This window comes from Amblyraja radiata, chromosome 37 (assembly GCF_010909765.2).
Source record: "Amblyraja radiata isolate CabotCenter1 chromosome 37, sAmbRad1.1.pri, whole genome shotgun sequence".
Classification (NCBI taxonomy): domain Eukaryota; kingdom Metazoa; phylum Chordata; class Chondrichthyes; order Rajiformes; family Rajidae; genus Amblyraja; species Amblyraja radiata.
Window position 1 is genome coordinate 17,728,708 of NC_045992.1, and position 27,527 is coordinate 17,756,234.

At 43.8% G+C, this 27,527-nt stretch overlaps 1 protein-coding gene across 1 annotated transcript in view; it reads left to right on the forward strand.

The window, feature by feature from the left end:
- tm9sf3 (transmembrane 9 superfamily member 3) overlaps positions 1-27,527 on the forward strand; it is a 78,996-nt gene that overhangs the window by 14,989 nt on the left and 36,480 nt on the right. Inside the window, exons 2-4 of the mRNA XM_033012867.1 lie at positions 1,199-1,394; positions 23,414-23,536; positions 26,802-26,962. Of these exons, the coding sequence (XP_032868758.1) occupies positions 1,199-1,394; positions 23,414-23,536; positions 26,802-26,962 (480 nt within the window). The remainder of the gene's footprint in view (positions 1-1,198; positions 1,395-23,413; positions 23,537-26,801; positions 26,963-27,527) is intronic.

The window sequence follows — 27,527 nt, forward strand, 5'->3', positions numbered from 1 at the left end:
CTGCTCCTAGAAATTATGAACTTATGACCTTCTGAACAATGAAATAAAGCATGTGTAGGAAAGAACTGCAGATGCTGATAAAATCCGAAGGTAAACCCAAAATGCAGGAGTAACTCAGCGGGTGAGGCAGCATCTCTAGAGAGAAGAAATTGGTGACGTTTCGGGTTGAGACCCTTCTTCAGACTGATGTCAGGGGAGGGTGCGGGTTGGGACAAAGAAAGAATGTAGGCGGAGACAGTAAGACTACAGGGAGAACTGGGAAGGGGAGGGGAGAGAAAGCAAGGGGTATCTGAAGGGCTGCATGAAATAAAGCATTTGTACATCAAAATATGTAATTTATAGTTTTGCTGATCCTATTCACACTTGGGGAGTAAAGTGTTGCGCATCAAAGAGTTTGGGTTCAGGCCTGTAGTTGTTTCAAGTTAACATTCTCAGCTTTGTTTCTGGTTGAGTGGCCCTGGTTTAATTTGGACCTGTTTATTTAGACATAGGAGAGGCATACATAAGGCATTGGGTTGAACAGTGCATATTAAATAGGTTGCTGGCACTTGCCCCTGAATAACTTATGGGTTAGAATACGGGTTGGTGTATAATAGTTTAATTTTGTTTAGAGATACAACACGGAAACAGGCCCTTCGGCCCACCAAATCCGTTCCAACCTGTGATTCCCGCAACTACAACTATCCTACACACATTAGGGACAGTTTACAATTTTACCAAGCCAATTATCCTTCAAACCTGTTTGTCTTTGGAATGTGGGAGAAACCGGAGCACCTGGAGAAAACCCACGCAGGTCATGGGAGAATGTACAAACTCCGTACAGACAGCACCTATAGTCTGGATCGAACCCGGATCTCTGGTGCTGTAAGGCAGCAACTCCACTGCTGCGCCACCGTGCTGGCCTTTTGGAGGGCATCCTGTATTTCTTTCTTTTAACCACCTGCAGTTTTGCAGTTTCCTTTTGTGTCCATTTAGAATATAAATGACTTTGCCCACAAGCTGTAGATGTTCTTCAAAGTGATTATATATCTGCCACCTCTGCTGATTAGCAAAAACTGTTTATTTCGGAATTCTGTTTGAAAATTTAGGATGCTTTATTTAAAATCTTTACTTTGTTATCTCATGCTGGCTGAATTGCAGAAACCTACATAGTTGCAACTGAACTGCTTGTCATTTTAATGTTCTCATTTTTTTTCAGTATGCAGATAAAGAAGAAGTCGTCTTGTGGATGAATACTGTTGGACCATACCATAACCGGCAAGAGACATACAAGTACTTTTCCCTGCCCTTTTGTGCAGGGAAGAAAAAGACTATTAACCATTATCATGAGACTTTAGGTGAAGCTCTTCAAGGAGTAGAGCTCGAGTTTAGTGGTCTTGATATCAAATTTAAAGGTAGGAACATTTTATTTCTATCACTTTCTTTGTTATCATTCATGTACCTGATGGAAAATGTTAAAGGGTGGCATGGTATGGTACTTCATTTGTCACGCGTACCGAGGTACAGTGAAATTCATTTTAGTATACACTTCGGTACATAAGCACAGTACACGTGTATAGCAGTAGTACACTGAGACAGAATAAGGAGTTGCCAGTGTGGCACCATTTTCAAGTCCCAGTTGTTGTAAGTGCAGGGATCTTGATCTGACCATGGTCTGTTGTCCTGGCAGCGTAGCCGTGCTGCCCTAGCCGTGCTGCCCTCTACGGCTACAGGCTGCCTGCGGTCCACACACCTGGTCTCTTGGAGCGGCGCCCAGTATAGCTGAACCCCCAGGCAGCTACAGTGCCTCCAGCGGCCCATTCCCCCGTCGAGGCAGTGGACTCCCTCCTGCAGCCAGTCTGCTTACAGGCCCTCCAGATGAGTTCCTGCCTTACAGCGCCAGAGAACCGGGTTCAATCCTGGCTATGGGTGCTGTCTGTGTGGAGTTTGCACGTTCTCCCTGTGACCGCGTGGGTTTCCTCTGCGTGCTCCGGTTTCCTCCCACATTCCAAAGATGTGCAAGTTTATAGGTTAATTGGTTTCTGTAAAATTCCTGTAAAATTGTCCCTAGTGTGTAGGGTAAAACTAGTGTACAGTGGTTGCTGGTTGGTAGGCCGAAGGGCCTGTTTCCATGCTGCATCTTTAATCTAAACTAAACACAAATGTTATCCCAGAATAAATACCTTGACCTGGAGGATGCGGGCAAGGCTGAAAACAGCCCAAGAACCCTGCAAGGGATGTGGAGACTGTGCAACTCTGATTGCTACCCAGCAACAACAAAATGTATAGCCTGGTTGGTGAACCAAAGGGAAATGAAGCACCAATGGAATATCCCGGCTCAGGCCTTGAGGAACTTCTCTCAGCAAAGAGATGGGCAAAGCTGGAATTTATTGGAATTTGGGGGGGGGGGGGGCATGTGTTTTTGTTCCATTTTAGTTTGGGAGATACAGCATGGAAACAGGCCCTTCAGCATTGACCATCGATTACCCGTTCACACTATTTTTACATTATCCGACTTTCACATCCACCCCAGACACATTTGGAGGAATTTTACAGGCTGATTAACCTACAACTACACATGCCTTTGGGATGTGGGAGGAAACTCACATAGTTATCATAATCATACTATTAGCCAAGTATGTTTTGCAACATATGAGGAATTTGATTTGGGGAGAATGTGCAAACTTCACAAAGTCAGCAGCTGAGGTCAGGTGCTATGAGGCAACAGCTCTATCAGCTGCACCACTCTGCCATTCTTTGTTGTGCAATCTAATGACAGTAATGAAGAAGCGAATGAGCCTGAAAACAGCACATATGGGGCCACAAGAAACCAATCCTTCCATGTGAGGAGCATTCAGCTTCAAGTTCTTGAGTAGCCATTTTAACAGCTCAGGCAGCAGCTGCCAGCTATTATTTCATGCTCAATTTGGACATATTGCTCATGATAATTTATTCAGGTAAGTTATTGATATACGTCTTTATGAACAACCAAGGCACCCACACTCAAAAGCACCCCACAGACACAGCTTCCTGTCCTGAAATTGGCCCTCTTTCTCCTTAAATCCTCATTGGTATATTACTCTTAATGACACATAACTCCGTACTGGCAGCAACTCTACCGATGTACCACCGTGAAGGCCTTCTGAAGATACTCCAGTATACCATTCACCTGACATTCCCATAGTTACTCTCTGATAACCATGTTGAAACCATTGCTCTTAATTTTCTATTCCTCAGTGCTCTTTTATACCTTCCTTAATAATGATGTTCCTGCAGCCGGTGTAAAGCTGTTCTTTTCTTCTCTTTTCCATCTCTTGTCTTTCTTAAATGATGTGGTTACATTTACTACTTTCCAATCAATGGAAGTTGTTCTAGAATATATGGAATAGAATTCATAGCAATCAATGCAGGTTATCAGCTGTGGAAATTTATCATCTTTCAGTCCCAGTACTTTCCAATAATACATTTTTATGAAAACTAATTTCTAAGAAATAAGAAGCGACGTAATTTCAGGATGCGAAAAGCAACGAAATCTGTGCACACGAAAAGCGGTGAAAATTCAGCACGCAAAAGGCGACAAAATTGCAGCACACACATTCACTCTGGACATGTAGTTTGACACCGTTTCGGGGGGTGGGGTCGCTGTATTTATTTTCTCCAATGTTTCTTTATTCATTGTTCAGTTTATAGGGGACATCTGAAAAGTTGAGTTAATGATTTCCTTTTTAATGTAGAAACCTTGCTAGCTTGGCCTTTTACTCCTTATGCGTTGGTCCTCTTCTGTTCAATTCTAAAATCTTTCCAATCGTTCAGCTTACTGTTTTTTTTAGCAAATTGATCCAATGTTTTCATAAGCAAGACGCACACATTGGTCTTAACCCACTGAATGACTTCAGAACTTTGTGTTTTGCTCAAGATTCCCAGCATCTGCAGTTCCTTGTCTCTAATGTTGTCTTGAACTTCAATTAATAGCCACGTAATCTCCCACTTTTCTCATTTCATTTTTGCCCTAAAGGAATATATGTTGCTTGTTAACCATGCATCAATTATTTAAATGTTGGCAAATTGAATATGCACTGTTATTTTTATTGTATCTTCCCAGTCAGCTGTAGCCGGCTCCAACTGCTTCCATATTTTGGAATATTCAGATTTAAAACTCCACTTTGAATTAAGTCACTTTCAATCTTTATATAAAGCTATTGTTGTTGTCCATTGGTCACTTAAGTACTAGATTATCGGTTAACCCTTCCTCACAGCACAATAATAGATCTAAAATATTAAACTGCTGCTTAACTGTTGCATTATTTCACTTGTCACAGACATTCCCTTTGTTCACCCATTGCCCTTTCCCATCTCCTTTACTACGTAGACTAACGTGTTTTCGCAGTTCTGATGAAGGCTCTTTGACCTGAAATTGTAGCTCATTTTCTTTCGAATGAGCCTGCTGAGTATTGAGCTGGAAAGGGTGCAGAGAAGATTTACGAGGATGTTGTCGGGACTCATGGGCCTGAGCTATTGAGAGCGGTTGAGCAGGCTAGGACTATTCCTTGGAGCGTAGGATGATGAGGGGTGATCTTCTAGAGGTGTACAAAATCATGCGATGAATAGATTGAAGTAAACGCGCATAGTCTCTTGCCCTGAGTAGTGGAGTCGAGTACCAGAGGACATAGGTTTAACGTGAGGGGTAAAGATTTAATAGGAACCTGAGGGGTAACTTTTTTAAACAAAGGAATGGTGGGTATATGGAACGAGGTGCTAGAGGAAGTAGTTGAGTCGGGTACTATCGCAACGTTTAAGAAACATTTAGACAGGTACATGGATGAGATTTTCCAGCATCTGCAGTTCCTTCTTAAACACTTTGTCTACTCCACTGCAAAATCTCCTCAAGGTATGCCTACTTTGAAGAAGTTCTCCACATACAACAAATATTCGCCATCAGTTTCGCCACCTCCAACGTGACCCCACCACTTGCCACATTTTCCCATCTCCCCCCCCCCCCCCCCGTCTGCTTTCCGCAAAGACCGCTCCCTCCGTAACTCCCTTGTCAATTCTTCCCTTCCCTTCCGCACCACCCCCTCCCCGGGCACTTTCCCTTGCAACCGCAAGAGATGCAACACTTGTTCCTTTACCTTCCCCCTCGACTCCATTCAAGGACCCAAGCAGTCGTTACAGGTGCGACAGAGATTCACCGGCATCCCCTCCAACCTCATCTATTGCAACCGTTGCTCTAGATGTCAGCTGATCTACATCGGTGAGATCAAGCGTAGGCTTGGCGATCGTTTTGCCGAACACCTCCGCTCGGTCCGCATTAACCAACCTGACCTCCCGGTGGCTCAGCACTTTAACTCCCTCTCCCATTCCGTATCCGACCTCTGTCCTGGGCCTTCTCCATGGCCAGAGTGAGGACCACCGGAAATTCCACTTGGGCAGTCTGCACCCTAGTGGTATAAACATTGAATTCTCCCAATTCCGTTAGCCTTTGCTGTCTCCTCCCCTTCCTAGCTCTCCCTCAGCCCTCGGGCTCCTCCTCCTTTTTCCTTTCTTCTCCCCGCCCCACTCCCCCCACCCTACATCAGTTTGAAGAAGGGTTTCGGCCCGAAACGTTGCCTATTTCTTTCGATCCATAGATGCTGCTGCACCCGCTGAGTTTCTCCAGCACTTTTGTCTACCATGGATGGGATAGGTTTAGAGGGATATGTGTCAAGCTTAGGCAGGTGGGACTAGGTGGGGCATGTTAGACAGCGTGGGCAAATTGGGATGATGGGTCTGTCTCCACGCCGTATGACTGACACTATTTCACAGCATTTATATTTTTTCAACTTTCCAGCATCTGCAGATTTTTAGATTTTCACTTGTTTTAAAATTCCGTTCCTCCGTTTCTTCCTTGAGTACTGATCGAGGAATTATTTAATGTATCCCATTATTTCCGATCTCGAGACATTATCTCTTGTAAATCTCATATACTATACTGCAAAGATTATCAAATGAAGCCATATGTTGAACCAAGAACAAAGAAAAGATACAGTTGCATCATCCTGGTGCCCACATTTTTAATCAAAGCACAATAACATTGAGGGATAGGAATAACATCAGCATAAAAGGTGCAGAGGCAGAATTGTTAAAACTTCATTCAGGAATGCTTCAGCTTCATGTGCAAGTTTATCAGAGAAGAGCATGTTAAACATTGTTTGGAAATGAAAGCGGGCAGGAAGGGGTTGTGATTCAATTTGATTTTGTGTATTTGTGCAAAGGTTACAGTTTAGTTTATTGTCACGTGTACCGAAGTACAGTGAAAAGCTTTTGAAAAAGTGAAAAGCAGTGAAAGGTTTTCAGTGGAGGATACACCAACTTTGCTAAACTGAGGTATGATTTAACATCTTAATGAATTTTAAATAAATCTTTTAACCAAGCCCTCGTGGAAGATGTGATAGATAGGTAAAGTATCCAGGAATCTAAAGTTAGGACCAAAATAGGTTCTGTTACTGAAAACAAAGTCAATGTAAGTAGAAGAATATTAACAGCAGGGCTGGACAGGTATTGACACATTGGTTGATTTTGTAATTTATTTCAATTATATATGGCTATTTCCATTGTGCTATTTCATTTAAGTTAATGTCATATGATCAGAAGTAGACCATTCAGCCCAAATCTGCCATTCAATCATGGTTGAGCTATCTTTCCCTCACAACCCCATTCTCCTGCCTTCTCCCCATAACCCCTGACACCCGTACTAATCAAGAATCTGTCAATCTCGACCTTAAATACCCATTGACTTGGCCCCCATGGGCCTGTGGCAATGAAATCCACAGATTCACCACCCTCTGACTAAAGAAATTCCTCCTCATCTTTTTAAAGGTGCATCTTTTTATTCTGAGGCTATGTCTTCTGGTCCTAGACTCTCCCACTGGTAGAAACATCCTCCACATCCACTCTATCTGGGCCTTTCACTAATCTAGTGTGTCTAAGTCACATATAGTGAGGAAGACAGTTTAAATTAGTAATAAGAAAAGTGACAAAATGAGGTATTTCCTGTCAAGTGTGCAAGATGGCATTTGTACAGTCCAAATAAGGCAAGTCAGCACAAAGTTGGAAAGAGAAATGTAGAGAGAGTGCATGACGACAGATCCCACTAAGTTGCTTGGTCAGTTGATAATTGCGATACTTTGTTGATTGTAGCATTAAATACAAGAGTAGGAAAACTGTTAGACTTGTAAACACAATTAAGTAGGCGACGCTAGAGTACAATGCATGCTTCTCCACATTAGGGCAAGTGCATGGTTTCATTAGAGGGTTCAGCAGATCTGTGAGAATGTTGATAGAACTAGGGAAATGAGGAAAGGTTGCTTTGGAATAGAGAGGGACTTACTTGGCATACATGAGGGAATTAAATAGAAATTATTTATTTTAACAGATCGAAGCCAGTGGCCACAGATTTAATGTAATTTCTTGAAGGAATAGAGTCATGGAGTCATTGAGTGGTACAGTGTGGAAACAGGACCTTCAGCCCAACTCGCCCACACCGGCCAACAATGTCCCAGCTACCCTAGTCCCACTTGTCTGCGCATGGTCCATATCCCTCCAAACCTGTCCTATCCATGTACCTGTCCATCTGTTTCTTAAACGATGGGATAGTCCCAGCCTCAACTACCTCCTCCGGCAGCTTGTTCCATACACCCACCACCCTCTGTGTGAAGAACTTACCCCTCGGATTCCTATTAAATCCTTTCCCCTTCACCTTGAACCTATGTCCCCTGGTCCTTGATTCCCCTACTCTGGGTAAAAGACTCTGCATCTACCCGATCTATTCCTCTCATGCTTTTGCATACCTCTATAAGATCTCCCCTCATCCTCCTACGCTCCATGGAATAGAGACCCAGCCTACTCAATCTCTCCCTATAGCTCCCACCCTCTAGTCCTGGCAACATCCTCGTAAATCTTTCCTGAACCCTTTCAAGCTTGACAATACCTTTCCTATATCATGGTGCCCAGAACTGAACACAATATTTTAAATGCACTCACCAACGTCTTATATAACTGCAACATGACCTCCCAACTTCTATCCTCAATACTCTGACTGATGAAGGCCAAAGTGCCAAAAGCCTTTTTGACCACCTTATCTACCTGTGACTCGACCTTCAAGGAACCATGCACCTGTACTCCTAGATCCCTCTGCTCTACAACACTACCCAGAGGCCTACCATTTACTGAGCTCTGCCCTTGCTAGGTCCCAAAATGCAACACCTCACATTTCACTGGATTAAATTCCATCAATCATTCCTCTGCCCACCTGGCCAATCGATCCAGATCCTGCTGCAATCGTTCACAAGCATCTTCACTATCTGTAAAACCACTTACTTTTGTACCATCAGCAAACTTGCTAATCTTGCCCTGTAGTCAAGTCTATTTGTCACGTAAGCATACGAGATGTGCAGTGAAATGAAAAGTGGCAATGCTTGCAGATTGTGCAAAAAAAACTTAAAAAAAACTACGAAACTCATCCAAATCATTTAGATGTAGATGACAAACAGTACCGGGCCCAGTACCGAACCCTGAGGCACACCACTAGTCACAGGCCTCCGTTCTGAGAAGCAACCTTCCACCATCACCCTCTGCTTTCTTCCATGGAGCCAATTTGCTATCCATTCAGCTATCTCTCCTTGGATCCCATGAGATCTAACCTTCCAGAGCAGCCTACCACGTGGAACCTTGTCGAATGCCTTATTGAAGTCCATGTACACAACATCTACAGCTCTGCCCTCATCAACCTCTTTGCTCAAGTCTTCAAAAAAAATCAATCAGATTTGTGGAGTAAATAGTGGAGAGGATTTCTTTCATCCCATGAAGGACTATAATTCAAGTGCTTGCCTAGATCCCACAATGTTGTGAGAGTACCTGCCTTCACCACTCACTCAAGCAGTGCATTTCAGATTCCATTGCCACCTGGATGAACACCGACTTCCTCAGATTCTAAGGTAGACAAAAATGCTGGAGAAACTCAGCAGGTGAGGCAGCATCTATGGAGCGAAGGAAATAGGCAACGTTTCGGGTCGAGACCCTTCTTCAGACTGATGTGAGGGTGGGTGGGGGGGGGGGCGGGAAGAAGAAAGGAAGAGACGGAGACAGTGGGCTGAGGGAGAGCTGGGAAGGGGAGGAGAGAGCCAGGACTATCTGAAATTAGAGAAGTCAATGTTCGTATCGCTGGGGTATAAACTGCCAAGCGAAATATGAGGTGCTGCTCCTTCAATTTGCGGTGGGCCTCTGGCCACGGAGGAAGCCCAGGACAGAAAGGTCGGATTCGGAATGGGAGGGGCAGTTGAAGTGCTGAGCCACCGGGAGATCAGGTTGGTTAGTGCGAACCGAGCGGAGGTGTTGGGCGAAGCGATCGCCAAGCCTACGCTTGGTCTCACCGATGTAGAGCAGCTGACACCTAGAAGCAGCGGATGCAATAGGTGAGGTTGGAGGAGGTGCAGATGAATCTCTGCCGCACCTGGAAAGACTGCTTGGATTCTTGAATGGAATCAAGGGAGGTAAAGCGACAAGTGTAGCATTTCATGCGGTTGCAAGGGAAAGTGCCAGGAAAGGGGGTGGTTTGGGTGGGAAGGGACGAATTGACCAGAGAGTTACAGAGTGAGGTCTCTGCAGAAAGCAGACGGGAGGAGATGGGAAGATGTGGCCAGTGGTGGGATCCCGTTGGAGGTGGCAAAAATGTTGGAGGATTATTTGTTGTATGTGATGGCTGGTAAGGTGGAAGGTGAGTACTCTGCCCATGTTACGAGTGGGAGGATGGGGAGTGAGAGCAGAGTTATGGGGTATAGAAGAGACCCTGGTGAGAGCCTCATCTATAGTAGAAGAGGGGAACCCCCGTTTCCTGAAGAATGAGGACATCTCCGATGCCCTGGTGTGGAACACCTCTTCCTGGGTGCAGATGCTGCGTAGACGGAGGAATTGGGAGCAGGGGATGGTGTCCTTACAGGAAGCAGGGTGGGAAGAAGTGTAGTCCAGATAGCCATGGGAGTCGGTAGGTTTATAATGGATGTCGGTCAGTAGTCTATCACCTGCGATGGAGATAGTGAGGTCTAGAAATGCTAGGGAAATGTCGGAAATGGTCCAGGTGTATTTGAGTGCCGGATGGAAGTTAATGGCGAAATGGATGAAGTCAGTGAGTTGTGTATGGGTGCAGGAGGTAGCACCAATGCAGTCGTCGATGTAGCGGAGGTAGAGTTCGGGGATAGGGCCATGGTACGCCTCGAACAAAGATTGTTCGACGTACCCTATAAAGAGGCAGGCAGAGCTTGGGCCCATGCGCGTGCCCATAGCTACGCCTTGTATTTGGAGGAAATGGGCGTCTCTTACGCTTTAGTTTTAGAAATGGGGAAATGTTTCCTACTACCTTCATATCTATACCCCTGATAATTTGGTAAACCTCTATCAAGTGCCTTAGCTGCCTCTACTCCAAGGAAAACAAACAGACAATCCAGCCACTCTTCATAACTGAAATACCCAATTCTAGGCAACATCCTAGTGAAGATCACTAAATTCTGGAGTAACTCAGCAGATCAGGCAGCAACCATGGAGAACATGGATAGGTGACATTTTGGGTCGAGACCCTTCTTCAGACTGCTCGCCTCCAGCCTGCTCCCTCTTCTGCTTAACCTAGACTCATCTGCTACGACCCTATTTCAACTTCCTAGCGAATCTCCACTACTCCCTTAGCTGTGCAATCACATCCAAGTTTGGTGACCAGACCTGTATGCAGCATCTAGCTGTTGCCTAACCAATGTTTGTAAAGTTGTAACATAATCTCCCTAATTTTACCTTTGTTAGGTGGGGCACAGAATATAATAATCCCATGTGCTTTCTTGCACATGCTGCCACCTTCAGGATCTTTGACGTACACTGAGGTGCCTCTGTACTTCAGTATTCCCAAGTTCCCACTCTGTTGGTACGTAGTCCTCCCAAAGTGCATCACCTTGTACTAATCAGAATAATACCCCATTTGTAACTGGTCTGGCCATGTTACCAACTGATCAATATCGTGCCGTAGCCTATTCTCACTATTAAGAACATTACTGTTCAAATCCAAATTGTTAATATGTACAACTAACACTGAGAGTACCTGCACAGATCCCTGTGGTAAACCACTAGTCACAGGCTTCCAATCACAAAATCAGCCATCCACCATTGTCCATTGCCTCCTGTTACCATGCCAATTTTGGATCTTATTTGCCCTGGGTCCCTTGGGTTTAAACTTTTTAGGACCTTCTCAAAAAGGCCTTACTGAAGTTGCTGCTTTGAAAAATTCTATTGTTGTTCAGACACAATCAATCTCCTTAATAATTCCATGTTGAAGACACAAGGAACTGCAGATGCTGGTTTGCAAAAACAAAAAGACAGTGCTAGAGTTACGCTAGGCAGCATCTCTGGAGAACATGGAGAGGTGACGTTTCAAGTCAGAACCCTTCTAACACTTCTTCAAAACCATGCTGAATAACCGATGAGATTATCGTGCAGAAAAAGGGAAGATGTTTAAAGCAGAAAAATAAGGTGAGCCATTGATCAAAACCCGATGAAGGATACAGACAGAGTAGACCTCTGAATCTAACATAGTGGAGTGTTTTGTAAGTTGTGGTGATGCCAGAAGGACCAGATATGTAATGGCACACTGCATTATTTTGCAAGCACTGGTATGTACTCGCAGTCTGAAGAAGGATCTCAACCCGAAACGTCCCCAATTTTTTTCTCCAGAGTTGCTGCCTCACCTGCTTAGTTACTCCAGCATTTTGTGTCTATCTGCTGGTATGCACTGCCTGATAGGCTAGTAAAAGCATATATTTGCAGCTTTCACCACCCACCATCAAAGAGATCTACAGAAGGTGCTGTCTCAACTGGGCAACTAATATCAAAGACCTACACCACCTTGGCCATTGGAAGAAGATACAGGAGCATGAGAACCTCCAGGTTCAGAAATTGTTTCTTCCCATTAAATGAAGATAGACACAAAAAGCTGGAGTAACTCTGCGGGGCACGCAGAATCTCTAGAGAGAAGGAATGACTTGGAGTGTCTCAGAGGGCGGTGGAGGCAGGTTCTCTGGATGCTTTCAAGAGAGCTAGATAGGGCTCTTAAAAATAGCGGAGTCAGGGGATATGGGGAGAAGGCAGAAACTGGGTACTGATTGGGGATGATCAGCCATGATCACATTGAATGGCTGGCTCGAAGGGCCGAATGGCCTACTCCTGCACCTATTGTCTATTGTCATATTGTCTATTGACTTGGCCTAGACTCGGGTCCAGTCTGAAGAAGGGTCTTGACCCGAAAGGTCACCCATTCCTTCTCTCCAGAGAGCTGTCTGTCCCGCTAAGTTATTCCAGCTTTTTATGTCTATCTTCGGTTTAAACCAGCATGTGCAGAATCTTCCTACACTCTTCCCATTAACTGTCAGGCTCTTAAAGCCGCCTTGCACAACACTACCGAACCACTGCGGACTTTGGTTTAACTTACTTCAAATGATTTATTGTTTTATTGTTGCCTCTAAGGTGCCTGTAAAGCTCCAGCTCGTAGGAATTTCATTGTTCCGGTTTATATCCGGTGCATATGACAAATAAGCACTCTTGAAACTTGATTAATGGTAAAATCAGTTACTTTAACGGCTAAAACTGAATGCAAGTGATTACCTTGCTAAATTAAATGGTGATTCAGGTACACTGATTTTAAGTATGTGGGAATGAAGATATCTAAAGAATCCTGGCAAGTGGGCATGATTGCCACTGGAAATGTTTAGTTTAAAAAAATCTTAAATAAATAGTCCCAATTGTTTCACTTGATCAATTCATCTGCCAAGAAAAAAAGTTGGATGATCAAGCTTTCTTGCTGATGCTCCACCCATACTAGAAACATACTCATTCTTTTCAGTATTAGATTAGTTTAGAGATGCAGCATGGAAACAGGCCTTTGTCCAAAGAGGACCAGTGATCGCTGTACACTAGCACTCTCCTATATACTAGGGACAATTTACAATCTTTACTGAAGCCAATTAACCTACAAACTTGCACTTCTTGGGAGTGTGGGAGGAAACCAGACCATTCGGGGGAAGTCCACACGGTCACGGGGAGAACATACAAACTGTACAGACCACCTGTAGTCGGGATCGAACCCGAGACTTTGGCGCTGTAAGGCAGCAACTCTACCGTTCCGCCACCGTGCCATAATCTTGATTATTATGATGAATCTGTTCTTAGGTGTTTCTTGGTAATGGCGGAACATGGTTAACCTTCTCTTTTATTAGGATCATTTCCTCCTTTGGTAAAGAACTGTACTGTGATTTGAAATGAGATGTTTGAATAGAATTGTGTCTCAGAATACCTCATAATTAAATTACTCTACAGTTGGTAAATCTTCTACTCTATATGTATAGTGTCTATACTATATAATAACACAGAACTGCAGATGTTGGTTTATACCAAATATAGACACAAAATGCTGGAGTAACTCTGGGTCAGGCAGCATCACTAGAAAACATGGATAGGCAACGTTTCTGAAGTAGGGTTCCGACCCGAAACGTCACCTATCCATGTTTTCAGGGATGCTGCTTGACCAGCTGAGTTGCTCCAGCATTTTGTCCCTTTTACTACTATGCCAGGCCATCCCACAGTATTTTACAGTCAGTGGAAATGTTTTCAAAATTCTGATGAAGGAAACACTGCAGTCACTTTGTGGAACCTAAGCTGACAAGCAGCAATATGATGATCAGCAAATTTTTTAAATGTTGATTATGGGCTAAACATTGCAGATACATGCTTGGACTTTGGAGTTGTCCCACATTATTCTTTGTATCCACTTGAGAGAACAGTCAGGGCCTTGGTTTTAACACTGGACCTGCTGCCTCGCAGCCCCACTGATTTGCAGTGCTGCCTGTGTGGAGTTTGTGCACTCACCTTGTGACCTCATGGGCTTTCCAGCTGATAGGGCACCCAGTATTGTTATTTACTCCCACAACCCACTGATGTGCAGAATTGTAGGTTCTTTAAACACTTTAAATTGTCCCCAGTAGTAGAATATTCGGGATGGAGAATTAGTTAAAGACAATGTGGAGATAATAGAATTGGTTAGGATAGTATTAATATAAAAATGGGTGTTAGATGGTCATTACAGCCAAGATAGCCCAAGGGCATTTTCTATGCTGTATCTACCTGACTCTGCCTTCATCTGAGATCCAGCACATGCAATCCACACATTTTGACTTGGATAGAATGGATGCAGTTTTCCTTATGGTATGCAATAGTCAATTGGAGCCAGCTAAGGCAGCTGGTGCAAAAATTTTATGGCATATTTTTCAAGGCGGAGGGAGGGGGATTTTTTGAGAGGCAACTGCAGATGCTGGAATCTAGAACAAAAAAAACATTTCTGAAAGAATGCAGTAAATCAGACAGCGCCTGTGGAGGCAAAGGGGTTCTCAATGTTCCGGGCCGAGACCCTGCATCAGGACTGAAGAGTGCAGGGGGGGGGGGGGGTTAAGGCTGAGGCTGGTAGGTGGCATGTGGAACCAGACTTGCAGGGAGGATGATGGGTGGATGAGCTTCCACAACACTACTGATTGCACATTGAGAGTTCATTGCTTTTTTGCACTTTGCATTTGCAGTGACATTCACTAAACTGATGGTCGATCATTTAGTTCAGCATAGTTTTCTTGATCTAACATCATACCACTTGCTTTTCTTAAATCTAAATATCAACTCATAGTTAGAGAGCATGGAAACAGTGTCATCTTCAAATGTACTAATCATGCTTTCTGAGTTCTCCTCCAAATCATTGATATAAATCACAAACAGCAATGGGCCCAGCACCGATCCCTGAGGCACACCACTAGTTGTAGGCCTCCAGTCCAAACACAACCTCCCACCATCACCTTCCTTCCATGGATCCCAGGATCGCATGCGATCTAACCTTCACAAGAGGCCTACCAGGCAGAATCTTGTCAAGTGCCTTACTGAAGTTTGTTTCTAATAAATTGGAGATTATCTCTGCAGCTCAGATGGTTGGTAAATTCCAAAGATTTGCCACCCTTCAATGAAGATTTCTTTTCATCTTTGTTTTGCATAGCTGGCTCATTATTATGAGGCTGTGACCCCTGGTTCTGTGCATGTCAGTCGAAACATTGTTTCATAATTGATTTTAAATACGTCCAATCGTTTAATGTGGACAGGTTCACATGTATAGTGCCTCCATAATGTTTGGGACAAAGACCCATCATTTATTTGCCTGTACTCCACAATTTGAGATTTGTAATAGAAAAAATCACGTGGTTAAAGTGCACATTGTCAGATTTTAATAAATGCCATTTTTATACATTTTGGTTTCACCATGTAGAAATTACAGCTGTGTTTATACATAGTCCACAGGGCACCATAATGTTTGGGACACATGGCTTCACAGGTGTCCGTGATTGCTCAGGTGTGTTTAATTGCCGCCCCCCCATTTTAGGGCACCATAATGTTTAGGACACAGCAATGTCATGTCAATGAAAGTAGTCATGTTTAGTATTTTGTTGCATATCCTTTGCATGCATTGTCTGCTTGAAGTCTGCGATTCATGGACATTATCAGTTGCTGGGTGTCTTCTCTGGTGATGCTCTGCCAGGCCTGTATTACAGCCATCTTTAGCATGCTTGTTTTGGGGGCTAGTCCCCTTCAGTTTTCTCTTCAGCATATAAAAGGCATGCTCAATTGGGTTCAGATCGGGTGATTAACTTGGCCACTCAAGAATTTACCATTTTTTAGCTTTGAAAAACTCCTTTGTTGCTTTAGCAGTATGTTTGGGATCATTGTCTTGCTGTAGAATGAACCATCAGCCAATGAGGTTTGAGGCATTTGTTTGATCTTGAGCAGATAGGATGTGTTTATACACTTCAGAATTCATTATGCCACTACAATCAGCAGTTGTATCATCTATGAAGGTACGTGAGCCAGTATCTTCAGCAGCCATACATGTCCAGGCCATAACACCCCCACCACCGTGTTTCACAGATGAGGTGGTATGCTTTGGATCTTGGGCAGTTCCTTCTCTCCTCCATACTTTGCTCTTGCCATCACTCTGATATATGTTAATCTTTGTCTCATCTGTCCACAAGACCTTTTTCCAGAACTGTGGTTGCTCTTTTTACTTCTTGGCAAACTGTAACCTGGCCATCCTATGTTTGCGGCTAACCAGTGGTTTGCATCTTACAGTGTAGCCTCTGTATTTCTGTTCATGAAGTCTTCTGTGCACAGTGGTCATTGATAAATCCACACCTGACTCCTGAAGAATGTTTCTGATCTGGCGGACAGGTGTTTGGAGATTTTTCTTTATTATAGAGAGAATTCTTCTGTCATCAGCTGTGGAGGTCTTCCTTAGCCTGCCAGTCCCTTTGCGATTAGTAAGCTCACCAGTGCTCTCTTTCTTCTTACTGATGTTCTAAACAGTTGATATTGGTAAGCCTGAGGTTTGGCTGATGTCTCTAACAGTTTTATTCTTGTTTCGCAGTCTCATAATGGCTTCTTTGACTTTCATTGGCACAACTTTGATCCTCATGTTGATAAACAGCAATAAAAGTTTCCAAAGGTGATGGAAAGACTGGAGGAAAGACTTGGTGCTGAGAGCTCTCTTATACCTGCATTAAGGAGGCAATTAAACACACCTGAGCAATCACGAACACCTGTGAAGCCATGTGTCCCAAACACTATGGTGCCCTGAAATGGGGGGGGGGGGGGGGCGGGGGCGGGGGGGGGGGACTATGTATAAACACAGCTGTAATTTCTACATGGTGAAACCAAAATGTATAAAAATGGCCTTTAATAAAATCTGACAATGTGCACTTTAACCACGTGGTTTTTTTCTATTACAACTCTCAAATTGTGGAGTACAGAGGTAAATAAATAAATGATGGGTCTTTGTCCTAAACATTATGGAGGGCATGGTACCTACTCTAATTAAATCTATTGCATCCGGTGTTCCTGATGTGTACTCCTGTACATCAGTGAGATCAAGTGTGGACTCTGCGACCTTTTTGCTGAACACGCGCTCAGTCCAAGGCCGACTGGATCTCCAGGTTCTCCTTACAGTCTGAAGAAGGGTCACGATTGGTAATATGACCTATCCATTTTCACCAGAGATGCTTCCTGACCCGCTGAGTTACTCCACCATTTTGTATCTATCTCCAATGGCTTGTTCATTTCTATCTCTAAAGTTTTTCAACCCTTTGGAATGTCTACCTTTGAATTCTGGATACTTGGTGATTCTTGAATTAACTTCTCCACCATTGACCGCCACACTGAGCTCCTAAACTGCAGAATTCCCTCAAGTTCTGACTTCCCATCTCTTTTATCTCTCCTTTAAGATACACATCTACACAGCTTCGTTACAAGCTGTAGGCATCGTTGATCAACTGTAAAATCTTGTTTGGCATATTTCTTTCAAGTATCGTGGGACATATTCATACATTAAATTAATTGTGTTCAATGGAGTTCTTGATTGGTGTGTTACTTTTGTTAAATGGTTGCCAAAGTTATTGAGTAACCATCCTATCCATGCTGTAAATATGCTTTAAGAATGTGCTTTAATGAAAAACCATAATAATAATAATAATAATAATGGATGGGATTTATATAGCGCCTTTCTAATACTCAAGGCGCTTTACATCACATTATTCATTCACTCCTCAGTCACACTCGGTGGTGGTAAGCTACTTCTGTAGCCACAGCTGCCCCGGGGCAGACTGACAGAAGCGTGGCTGCCATTCTGCGCCTACGGCCCCTCCGACCACCACCAATCACTCACACACAGGCAAAGGTGGGTGAAGTGTCTTGCCCAAGGACACAATGACAGTATGCACTCCAAGCGGGATTCGAACCGGCTACCTTCCGGTCGCCAGCCGAACACTTAGCCCATTGTGCCATCTGTCGTCCCAGAAAACCATGAAGCTGAAACCTTTACATAGATTTGGACAGGACAGGAACAAACCATTTGACCAAATTCAACCAATATTTTATTCTACACAGGTGCTGCCTGATGTGCTGAATATTTCCACAATTTTTCATTTTTATTTCCACACCGAATACAGTTAAAATAATGAGGTCAGGTTTTGTGCAGGATTAGACACCAAGTTGAAATTGGAAACATGGTCATTAAAATGAGAAATGTAGGAATAACAAAACTCAGTGGGTCAGACAGGACCTGTGGGGAGAGAAACAGGATTAAACGTTCAGCAGATGCCATAGTCATACGCATGGAAACAGACCTTTCGGCCCAATGCCCATGTTGACCAAGATGCCCCACCAGTGCCACCTGCTCATGTTTGGCCCATATTCTATCTATGTACCTGTCTAAATGCCTTTTAAATGTTGTTATAGTACCTGTCTCAACTGCCTTCTCTGGCAGCTCATTCCATACACCCACCACCTCAGTGAAAAATTTTCCCCTCGGGTTCCTATTGAATCTTTTCTCTTAAACCTATGTTCCCTAATTCTTGATTCCTCTACTCTGGGTGAAAGTGTCCGTGTCTATTCCCCTCATGATCTTATACACCTCTATAAGATCACCTCTCATCCTCCTGCGCTCAAAGGAATAAAGATCACCTAGCCTGCCCAACCTCTCCCTGGAGCCCAGGCCTTGAAGTGCTGGCATCCTCCTTGCAAATAATCGCTGCCTTGCAACATAATCCTTCCTGTAGCAGGGTGACCAAAACTGAACACAATACACCAGGTGCTGTGAGCTTGCCGTGCCCAGTTACGGCACAATAATTCACTAGGCCAGATTAATTATTTTTAGAGAGTTTAACATAAGAACTATTTTCATCTCATACAATAATTTTAAGAACAGAGAACGTTTCTTCGTTTGATTTTTTGTTAATGTTGGAAAGAAATGCAGCAATGACGCACTTTATCATCTCAATAATTTATTTGGTGGTTCCTTTCATTACAATTGCCTTTGTGTTATAAGTGACCCTTAACGTCTTGAATTTCAAGACTTTTTCATATGAATACATTAAAAAAAAACTTTGAATGATTTACAATATTATTACCATTAAATTGAATTTGTTTCTTCCTAGTTTAAAATCACTCCTGGAAAATTGTGGGGAAATAAGAAACTACAATATTTTTTTATTGGGCATTGTGAAAGGAGGCCTTATTTTAGTGCCCCATAAAACTGCAGGGCAGCACAGAGGTGTAGTGGTAGATTTGCTGCCTTAAGGGCCTTTCCCACTTGCCGATTTTTTTCGGAGACTGCCGGCATCATAGACTGACGTATCAATCACTGAAAAATTTGCGGGGTGATGATGTATGACACGCGGCGTTTTTTTAAGTGTCGCAACATTTTTTTGTTGCCGCTGGATTTTGAAATGTTCAAAATCTTTTGGCGACACTGATATGACGCCGGCAGTCGCCGAAAAAATCGCCAAGTGGGACAGGCCCTTTACAGTTCCAGACACCCAGGTGCAATATTGACTATGGCTGCTGCCTATGTGGAGTTTGTACGGTTTCCACCCCAACATGCAGGTTTATAGGTTAAGTGGCTTCGGTAAAATTGCAAATTGTCTCTAGTGTGTAGGTTAGTGTTAGTGTACGAGGTGATCGCTGGTTGGTGTTGACTCGGTAGGCCAAAGGGCATGTTTCTGCGCTGTATCTCTAAAGTCTACGAATGCTGGAATCTTGAGCAATTGAGGGGTCAGATTGGACCATTTTATGGAATATTGCTGTTCTTGTATTTTTTGGAATTAAGATGAAAAATTGCACTAATTCACAGCATTGAATTTGCTCCACGTCATTGTCACATTCCGACGTGTTTGCAATAGCTGCACGTTATCATTCTCAACGTCTCCATTAATTTAATATTGGTTGGTCATTCTACCTGCGACATTCTCTCTGTCCCTGCACAACCAGAACTAATAACAACCAGATATTTGCAGTACAGGTGCACAACCTTTTATCCGAAGATCCAAATAACGAAAACCTCCGAATAGCGGCCATTTTTTCGGTCCTTGAAGAAAGGTCCTTGAAATTCACCGAGGGCGGCCCGCAGAGGTGACAGCGGAACCTCCGGTCGGTCCTCGAAGAAAAGGGAACTAAATCCCCATTCATAAAAGAGAAGATGAGGGTATATTGCACGGGAGGGTTAATAATTGACAATATGCTGCTGCCTTGCCCGCTGAGTTAAAAAGTTCCCACGGTAGACTCACGATATACAGTGTTTCGTGAGTCTTGCGTGGGAACTTTTTAACTCAGCGGGGCAGGCAGCAGCAGCAGATTGTCGCTCGCTTCAGTATCACCCCACCTACACCCCTCTGCTTCCCGGCCATGTGTGTGACCCCTTCCCTCCCCTCTCCAGCTCCCCGCCCATTGCACCGGCGCGGGGGCTTTGCACTGTCTTCACGTCGGCGATTTCGCAGGACCGTGTCAGGACCAATTGGACACCGACCACCAGGCCCACCGCAAGCACGGAGATCCCAGAGACCCACAGCCAACAGCAGCCCAGCCCAGCCCCACTCCAACTACAGAGGAACCTGGGTTGCGGATGACGGGGCGCAGCTCGGGGCGTCGTAGGGGCCCATCGGGGAGCGGCCACTCAAAGCCACGCCGGGAGATGTAGGGCCCTGCCCCGGTCTTTATGTTGGAGCCCCCGGCGGGCGCTAGCAAGTCCGCGGCAATTTACAGCCGCGCCGGGCATTGTAAGGCCCCCCTCCAGGTCACTCTCAACCTCTATGATGTTTGCTCTCAACCCCGTAATTCGGGCGGGAGAAGTCGCCGCTGCCGGTGCCCCGCAAAGCGGTCTCCCACCGGAGACCCGCGAGCTCCCGGTGTCACCATCCACCGGAGTCGGGTCGCAGCAGCTCGCCCCCGCAACTCTCCACGCTCCGAAGCTGGCTAGCTCCACGGAGGTAGGTCCGTAGGTCCACAGCTCCCACCGCCGCCCACCGACCCCCAGGCCCACTGCAAGCACGGAGTTCCCAGAGACCCACAGCCAGCAGCAACTCCAGCCCAGCCCCGCTCCAACTCCAGAGGAACACGTAGGGGCAGAAGCTGATGGTGTGCAAGGTACGTCTTGTTCTTGGGGTGGCGGATGAGGGGGCGCAGCTCGGGCTGTGGGCGAACTGCCACTTGTCGCTGTAGCGGCCAAAGATCATAGAGGAGCTCCTCTATGATCTTTGGTAGCGGCCCATCGGGGAGCGGATTCCTCTGGAGTTGGAGGGGGAGGGGGTATTGTGCTGTTTGATCGCCCCCTGCTATCCCAGGGACAGGGAGACACAGCGGCTTTTTAGACTGGTGGGCAATCACTTCCAAAGTTCTGCCCACACAGTCAGTACACTTCTCCTACACTGTATTTCATACAAACATTTATTCTGCAAGAAAAAACGACATTGAAGACTCAAACTCGCGATCGAGTAACTGCCAGGATCAAGGCGCAAACTCGCGACCTTGCGGATATGAGCCGAGCACTCTACCACTGAGCCAGCCATTAAAATCTACGCTAAAAAATTTCCATTCCGAAGACCGACAAATTCTGAATTACGAAAAGTGTCTGGTCCCAAGGCTTTCGGATAAAAGGTTGTGCACCTGTATCTTCAAAGCGTACAGCATAAGGTTCCTTTCCCAGCCCTTCCTTCTATTTCATGTTTAAATAGGGTTCTGATAGCACTGTGCACAGTGCATACTGATGACATTCGTTGTGGCCTCTCCTCCTCCAACGTCTCGAGTGCTGCAACTACTTTCCACTGCCTTCTGGCTACATCATCTATTGAGCCCTGGATTATGTAAAGTTCAATTTGGTTTCTGCTCATTCTTCGAACTTCTAGGAAATGGCATAGAACTATTAATCTATGTTACTGCTAAGATTTTCCTGCCAACTGGAGTTTCTGATTTTTTAAAATCCATTCTAAATCAATTCAGATTGCTATACTTTTCATTGTTAAACATTTGAATTTCCTTGCACAGTTCATGGATGAGATACATTTCATCCACACCTCATCCTCCTTTCTAGCAGAACTTGCAGCCACTAGAACTTGCACCCACAGCCACCAGGCTATTTAACACGACATCAAATAAGCTCTGAACAATAACAGTCTATTATCATTATTATTATTGCACTATCTGTTTATTTATTGTGTATATATGGTCTATGGACACACTGAACTTTTATCTTCCGTTTTGTATTACATATTCTGTTGTGCTGCAGCAAGTAAGAATTTCATTGTCCTATCTGGGACACATGACAATACTCTCTTGACTCTTAAGTTCTTACACCATAAAATGTATTTCTGAAATATTCTAACTTTTGCCCCATCCTATCCCAACTTTAAGTTGCATTAAAACTATCGTTTTGACCATTCCTGCACTAAATCTTCAGTGTTTTCTGAGATTTTAGACTTATAATCTAACTTTTTGAAGTCCCTTGGCATGTTTCCTTCATTCAAGATTCAAGATTCAAGATTCAAGAAGTTTATTGCCATGTCAACAAGTTGATAGGAATGTGTCTTGGTTCGCTCTCAGACAGATACAATACAGTACAATACAACCACCACATACACCACAATAAATAATACAGACAATACCGTACGAAGGACAATATATACAGGAAGGACAGTACCCAGCAGCGTCATGTTAAGCGTAAGTGCAAGTGCAAAAGAAAGTGCAGAGTGATTAGTGCAAATTCAAATATCTGATGGCTTGGAGGTAGGTGCTGTCTCTGAAGCGAGATGTTTTACTTTTAATGCTTCTATATCTCCTTCCTGATGGGAGGAGATTAAAGAGGTAATGTGCCGGGTGAAAGTGGTCTGCAAGACACTATTTTCTCTGGTAGTTCTCCATTGCAATTATGTAAAAGTTCTATATTGACACAGGATGTTATATAGATTGTGACTTTTCTGGATGAGTCTTTTCGGGTCCCTGAAGTAAAAGTTTCCAGTTTAGTTTAGAGATACAGAGCGGAAACCTGCCTTTCGGCCCACCAGCCAGTGATCCCCGCACACTAACGGTATCCTATACACACTAGGGACAATTTACAATTATATCAAGCCAATTAACCTACAAACCTGTATGTCTTTAGAGTGTGAGAGGAAACCAGAGATCCCGGAGAAAACCCACGCAGGTCACGGAGAGAACGTACAAACTCCATACAAACAGAACCCATAGATAGGATGGAACCCGGGTCTCTGGCGCTGCAAGCCAGCAACTCTACCGCTGCGCTACTGTGCCTCCCACTATTTTTTACTGGTTGTTTGGTCAATTTATGTAACTTCTGGGATTGTGAAAGACCCAAGACTTATAACAAAAAAATTAACTTGAAGACCAGGAGTTAAGAATGACAAAGGCACAATGGAATGGGAAAGACTGATTTTGTGGATTATTAATTTAAAAACAAATGTTTATAATACCAATTGATAAATTGGATGCATTATTTTTTTTTTAGATGATGTCATGCAAAATACTTACTGTGAAATTGATTTGGATAAACAAAAGCGCGATGCCTTTATTTATGCTATCAAGAACCACTACTGGTACCAGATGTACATTGATGATTTGCCAATATGGGGTAAGTTCAGTTCAAGGATTTGTAAAACATGTTGCTTTCTCAGATTTTGGGGGAGTTCTCTCTCCCATCATGGTTTTCCAAAGTATAAGAATGTGGGATTCAACTTTCAAGCCTGCCGTAACATAAAATGAGTTTATTGTGGAATAGTATCTTACACCACCAACCCACTTTGGTTTCCTCTATGGCTATATGAGTTTTGCAATCTTGCTCCTTGACCAGAGTTCTTTGGCGAAGAGGTCCACATTTCCAGTGCCCATTGTGTGGAGAATGAATACTTTCTGACTTCACCGCTCAATGATCTAGCTCTGACTAACCACAGATGAATGATCTATGACTTCATTTTTTTGTTAACCTTTCCCCATATCCCTTTGTAAAACAAAATGTTGGATTTAATAATAAAAAATAATTATTAAATCTTGGATTTAATTTTTAAAAATCCAGAAGCATTTTGTGTTTGCAGAAGAGAATGCCATATTTCTGTCATCTATTGCATTTAGGAGCATTTCCTCACCACATCTTAAAACATCTGGCTTCAAGCTTTTGGCCATATCTCATTTTTTTAAATTCCCCAATCAACAAAAATATATTTTCTATGCGGTTTCTCCACTAATATCTTAAAGTGATTAAATCACCTTTTGCCTTTCTAGAGACTCAATTAATTTCCCTCAACTGAAACTCTCCTCCACCTGGCTGAACTTATCCTCACTTTCAACAACTTCTCTTTTGACTCCTCTCACTTTCTCCAAGTTAAAGGTTCCACCATGGGCACTCACATGGACCCATCTATGCCTGTCTTTTTGTTGGTTACGTTGATCGATACTTGTTCCAGGCGTACACTGGTACCATACCCCACTTTTTCTCTGCTACATTGACGACTCCCCTCCCCACAGACAGAGCAAGGATAGAGTTCCCCCACTCCTCGCCTTTCACTCCACCAGCCTCTGTATTCAACATATCATCCCCAACATTTCCTCTAACGTGATTCCACCACCTATCAGATCTTCCCATCTCCACCCCTTCCCGCTTTCCACAGAGACCGCTCCCTCAACAACTCTTTAGTTCACATCCCTTCCCACCCAAACCACTCCCTCACCAGGTACTTTTCCTGTCACCGCAGGAGAGGTAACACTTGTCCCTATACCTCCTCCCTCGCCATCAACTAGGGACCGCAACAGTCCTTATAGGTGAGACAAAGGTTCATATCCTCTAACCTCATCTACTGCAACTGGTGTTCCTGATGTGGCCTCCTGTACATTGGCGAGAGCAAGAGTAGACTTGGCGACCATTTCACCGAACACTTGTGCTCGGTCTGCCAAGGCCTTTTGGATCTCCCGGTTGCTGACCATTGTACTTCCATTCCCATTCTGACCTTTCTGTCCTGGCCTGATGTTGGGAGGCCTTCATTTTTAATGGGTTCAACAGATCTAGCAATGAGTGCCGCATACAAGATGAGCTTCTAGGCAGCATGGTGAAACTGGGGAGAACATTGGAGTGGTTTGAGATGTAGGACCATCGGAAGTATTTGCTTTGAACATGACAAAATATTTGGATATATAAATAAGATTCCAGCTTTCTGTGTGCTATTTACGTTGGCATTTTCCCTCATTGAGTAGAGTAAAACTGATAATTCAGCACACTCGGGACTTTCGTGCTGGACCTCTGTGCTGCTAGATGTTACTCTCTATAAACACATTGTTACATTTATTTAAAAAAATGTTAAAGTTTTACAATAAGTTGAAACTTTCAGATGATTTGGGCTGCAGTTGGATTCACGAGGACACAGAAAGTGTCATAGATACGATGTTTAGGAAGGTGGTTCAGACAGATGCTATACGAGTAACTTATCAGCAAGACCAGGCAAGCAGTGCACATGCCCTGTGGCTATTACCCTCTTTAACAGCTATACTGGGGGGGGCTGTCCAATTTTATTTTCAGATATAGGGCAAGGTTCCTTCAGCCAACTGAATCAGTACCCCTCATCGTTTTATATACCTTAATTATGCCTTCTGAACCTCCTCCATTCAAGGGAGAACAGACCGACCAGCAGTCAAATCAGTGGCACTATAACAGGCTCTGTTGTGCAGCAGGGAAGGACAGAGTTAAAGAAGCAACAGTAGTGGGGGGCTCGATAGTCGGGAGGTATTTCCGTGGCTGAGAGTGAGACTCCAGGATAGTGTGTTGGTTCCAGGGTCAAGAATATCTTGTAAGAAGTAATGTACATCCTGAAAGAGGTCATGGTCTACATAGGTAGAAACGATGTAATTAAGGAGGGAGATGTGACTGACCCTCAAAGGAAATGTTGGGAGTTGGATCAAAAGCGGAAAAGCAAGACCTCTCAATATTTCTGTAGGTGCTATTTGCTAGCGAGAATAAAAATAAGGAGATGGGTCTGATGACAGGTGCAGGAGGGAGGACTTCAAGTTTTTTGGATCTTTGGAATTTCTTCTGGTGCAGGGGTGACCTGTACAAGGCACCTGAGTTGCTTCTGGACTGGACGGGGAGAGATATCCTTGCAGAGATGTTTTGCTAGTGCTACTTAGAGGTTTCATTCTAGTGAGGTGGGAGGTTGGAATTCAGAATGGCAGGGCGGCAGGTGGAGAGGCTGACACGTGTAGGAAGTAGAACAGGCAAGTCCAGTGGGAAGAGTAAGTAGAGAGAGGAAGGGAAGCAACCATATCAATGATTTGGATGAGAATGTACAAGACATTGTTAGTAAATTTGCAATGCTACTAAAATATGTGGTAGCGTTGATATTGAAAATGGTTTTCATCAATTACATTGGGATTTTGGTCACTGAGCAAGTGGGTGAGGAATGGCTAAAGTAGTGTTATTCTGGTAAGTGTGAGGTATTACATTTTGGGCAGTCAAACCAGGGCAGAACCTTGAACGGTAGAGCCCTGAAGAATTTTAGAGAGCAGAGGGACCTGGTATATAATGCCCCAAAAGTGGCATTGTATTTAGATATGGTGGTGAAGGCTTTTGGCAGACTAGCCTTCATCCATCAAGGAATTGAGTATAGAAGCTAGGACATAATGCTACATTTGTATAGGACATTGGTGAGGCCACACTTTTAGAGTATTGTGTTCAGTTTTGGTCACCCCCGCGATAGGGGCTGATCCATTTCCTCACTGAATCACATGCATTGTATAGCGCATGAATTTGTTTTTGGAAAGTACGCATTACTTGGAGATAGTCACATTTGCAAAGTGGAATGCAAATGCTTTCCAAACAGCAGGGTGTGGTACATTTCTCTTTGTGTTTGCAGGGATTGTAGGTGAAGCAGATGAAAACGGTGAAGATCACTTCCTCTGGACCTACAAGAAACTTGAGATAGGTTATAATGGCAACCGAATTGTTGATGTTAACTTGACCAGCGAAGGGAAGGTCAAGTTGGTGGCGAACACAAAAATTCCAATGTCCTATTCGGTAAGTATAGTTTGAAACAGAAAATATGATTTTTTACAATTGCAACAATATGTTGCAAGAATGTAACTAGCCTATACTCTAAGCCTCCATTAATATTACAAAGAAAGCATATTTTCACACAGTAGTGCAAATGGTAAATTTGTGTTCTGGCACAAAAGTTTTCCAGCCTGCTGGGAATCTTGGTACTGTTCTATATATGAGGCAACTGCCCCATCCTATTCATCAATTCATTTTGAATATTGAAACAAAGAACTACAGATGCTGGTTTACAATAGAAGTGCTGGAGTGACTCTGCAGGTGAGGCAGCTTCAATGGATCAGTCTGAAGAATAGTCCTGACCTGAAATGTCACCTATCCATGTTCTCCAGAGATACTACTGAGTTACTCCAGCACTTTGTGCCTCATTTTGAATATTGTTCATTTTAAAGTGGTATTTAAATCCCTTTTAAACAGTGAGTACTATTTTGATACTTGAATATCCTTTGTTTAATGAACATGAACCGATGGTTCTATAATTGTATCATAGTGCTAATGCTATCTCTTAATCTAAAACCACAGTTGAAAA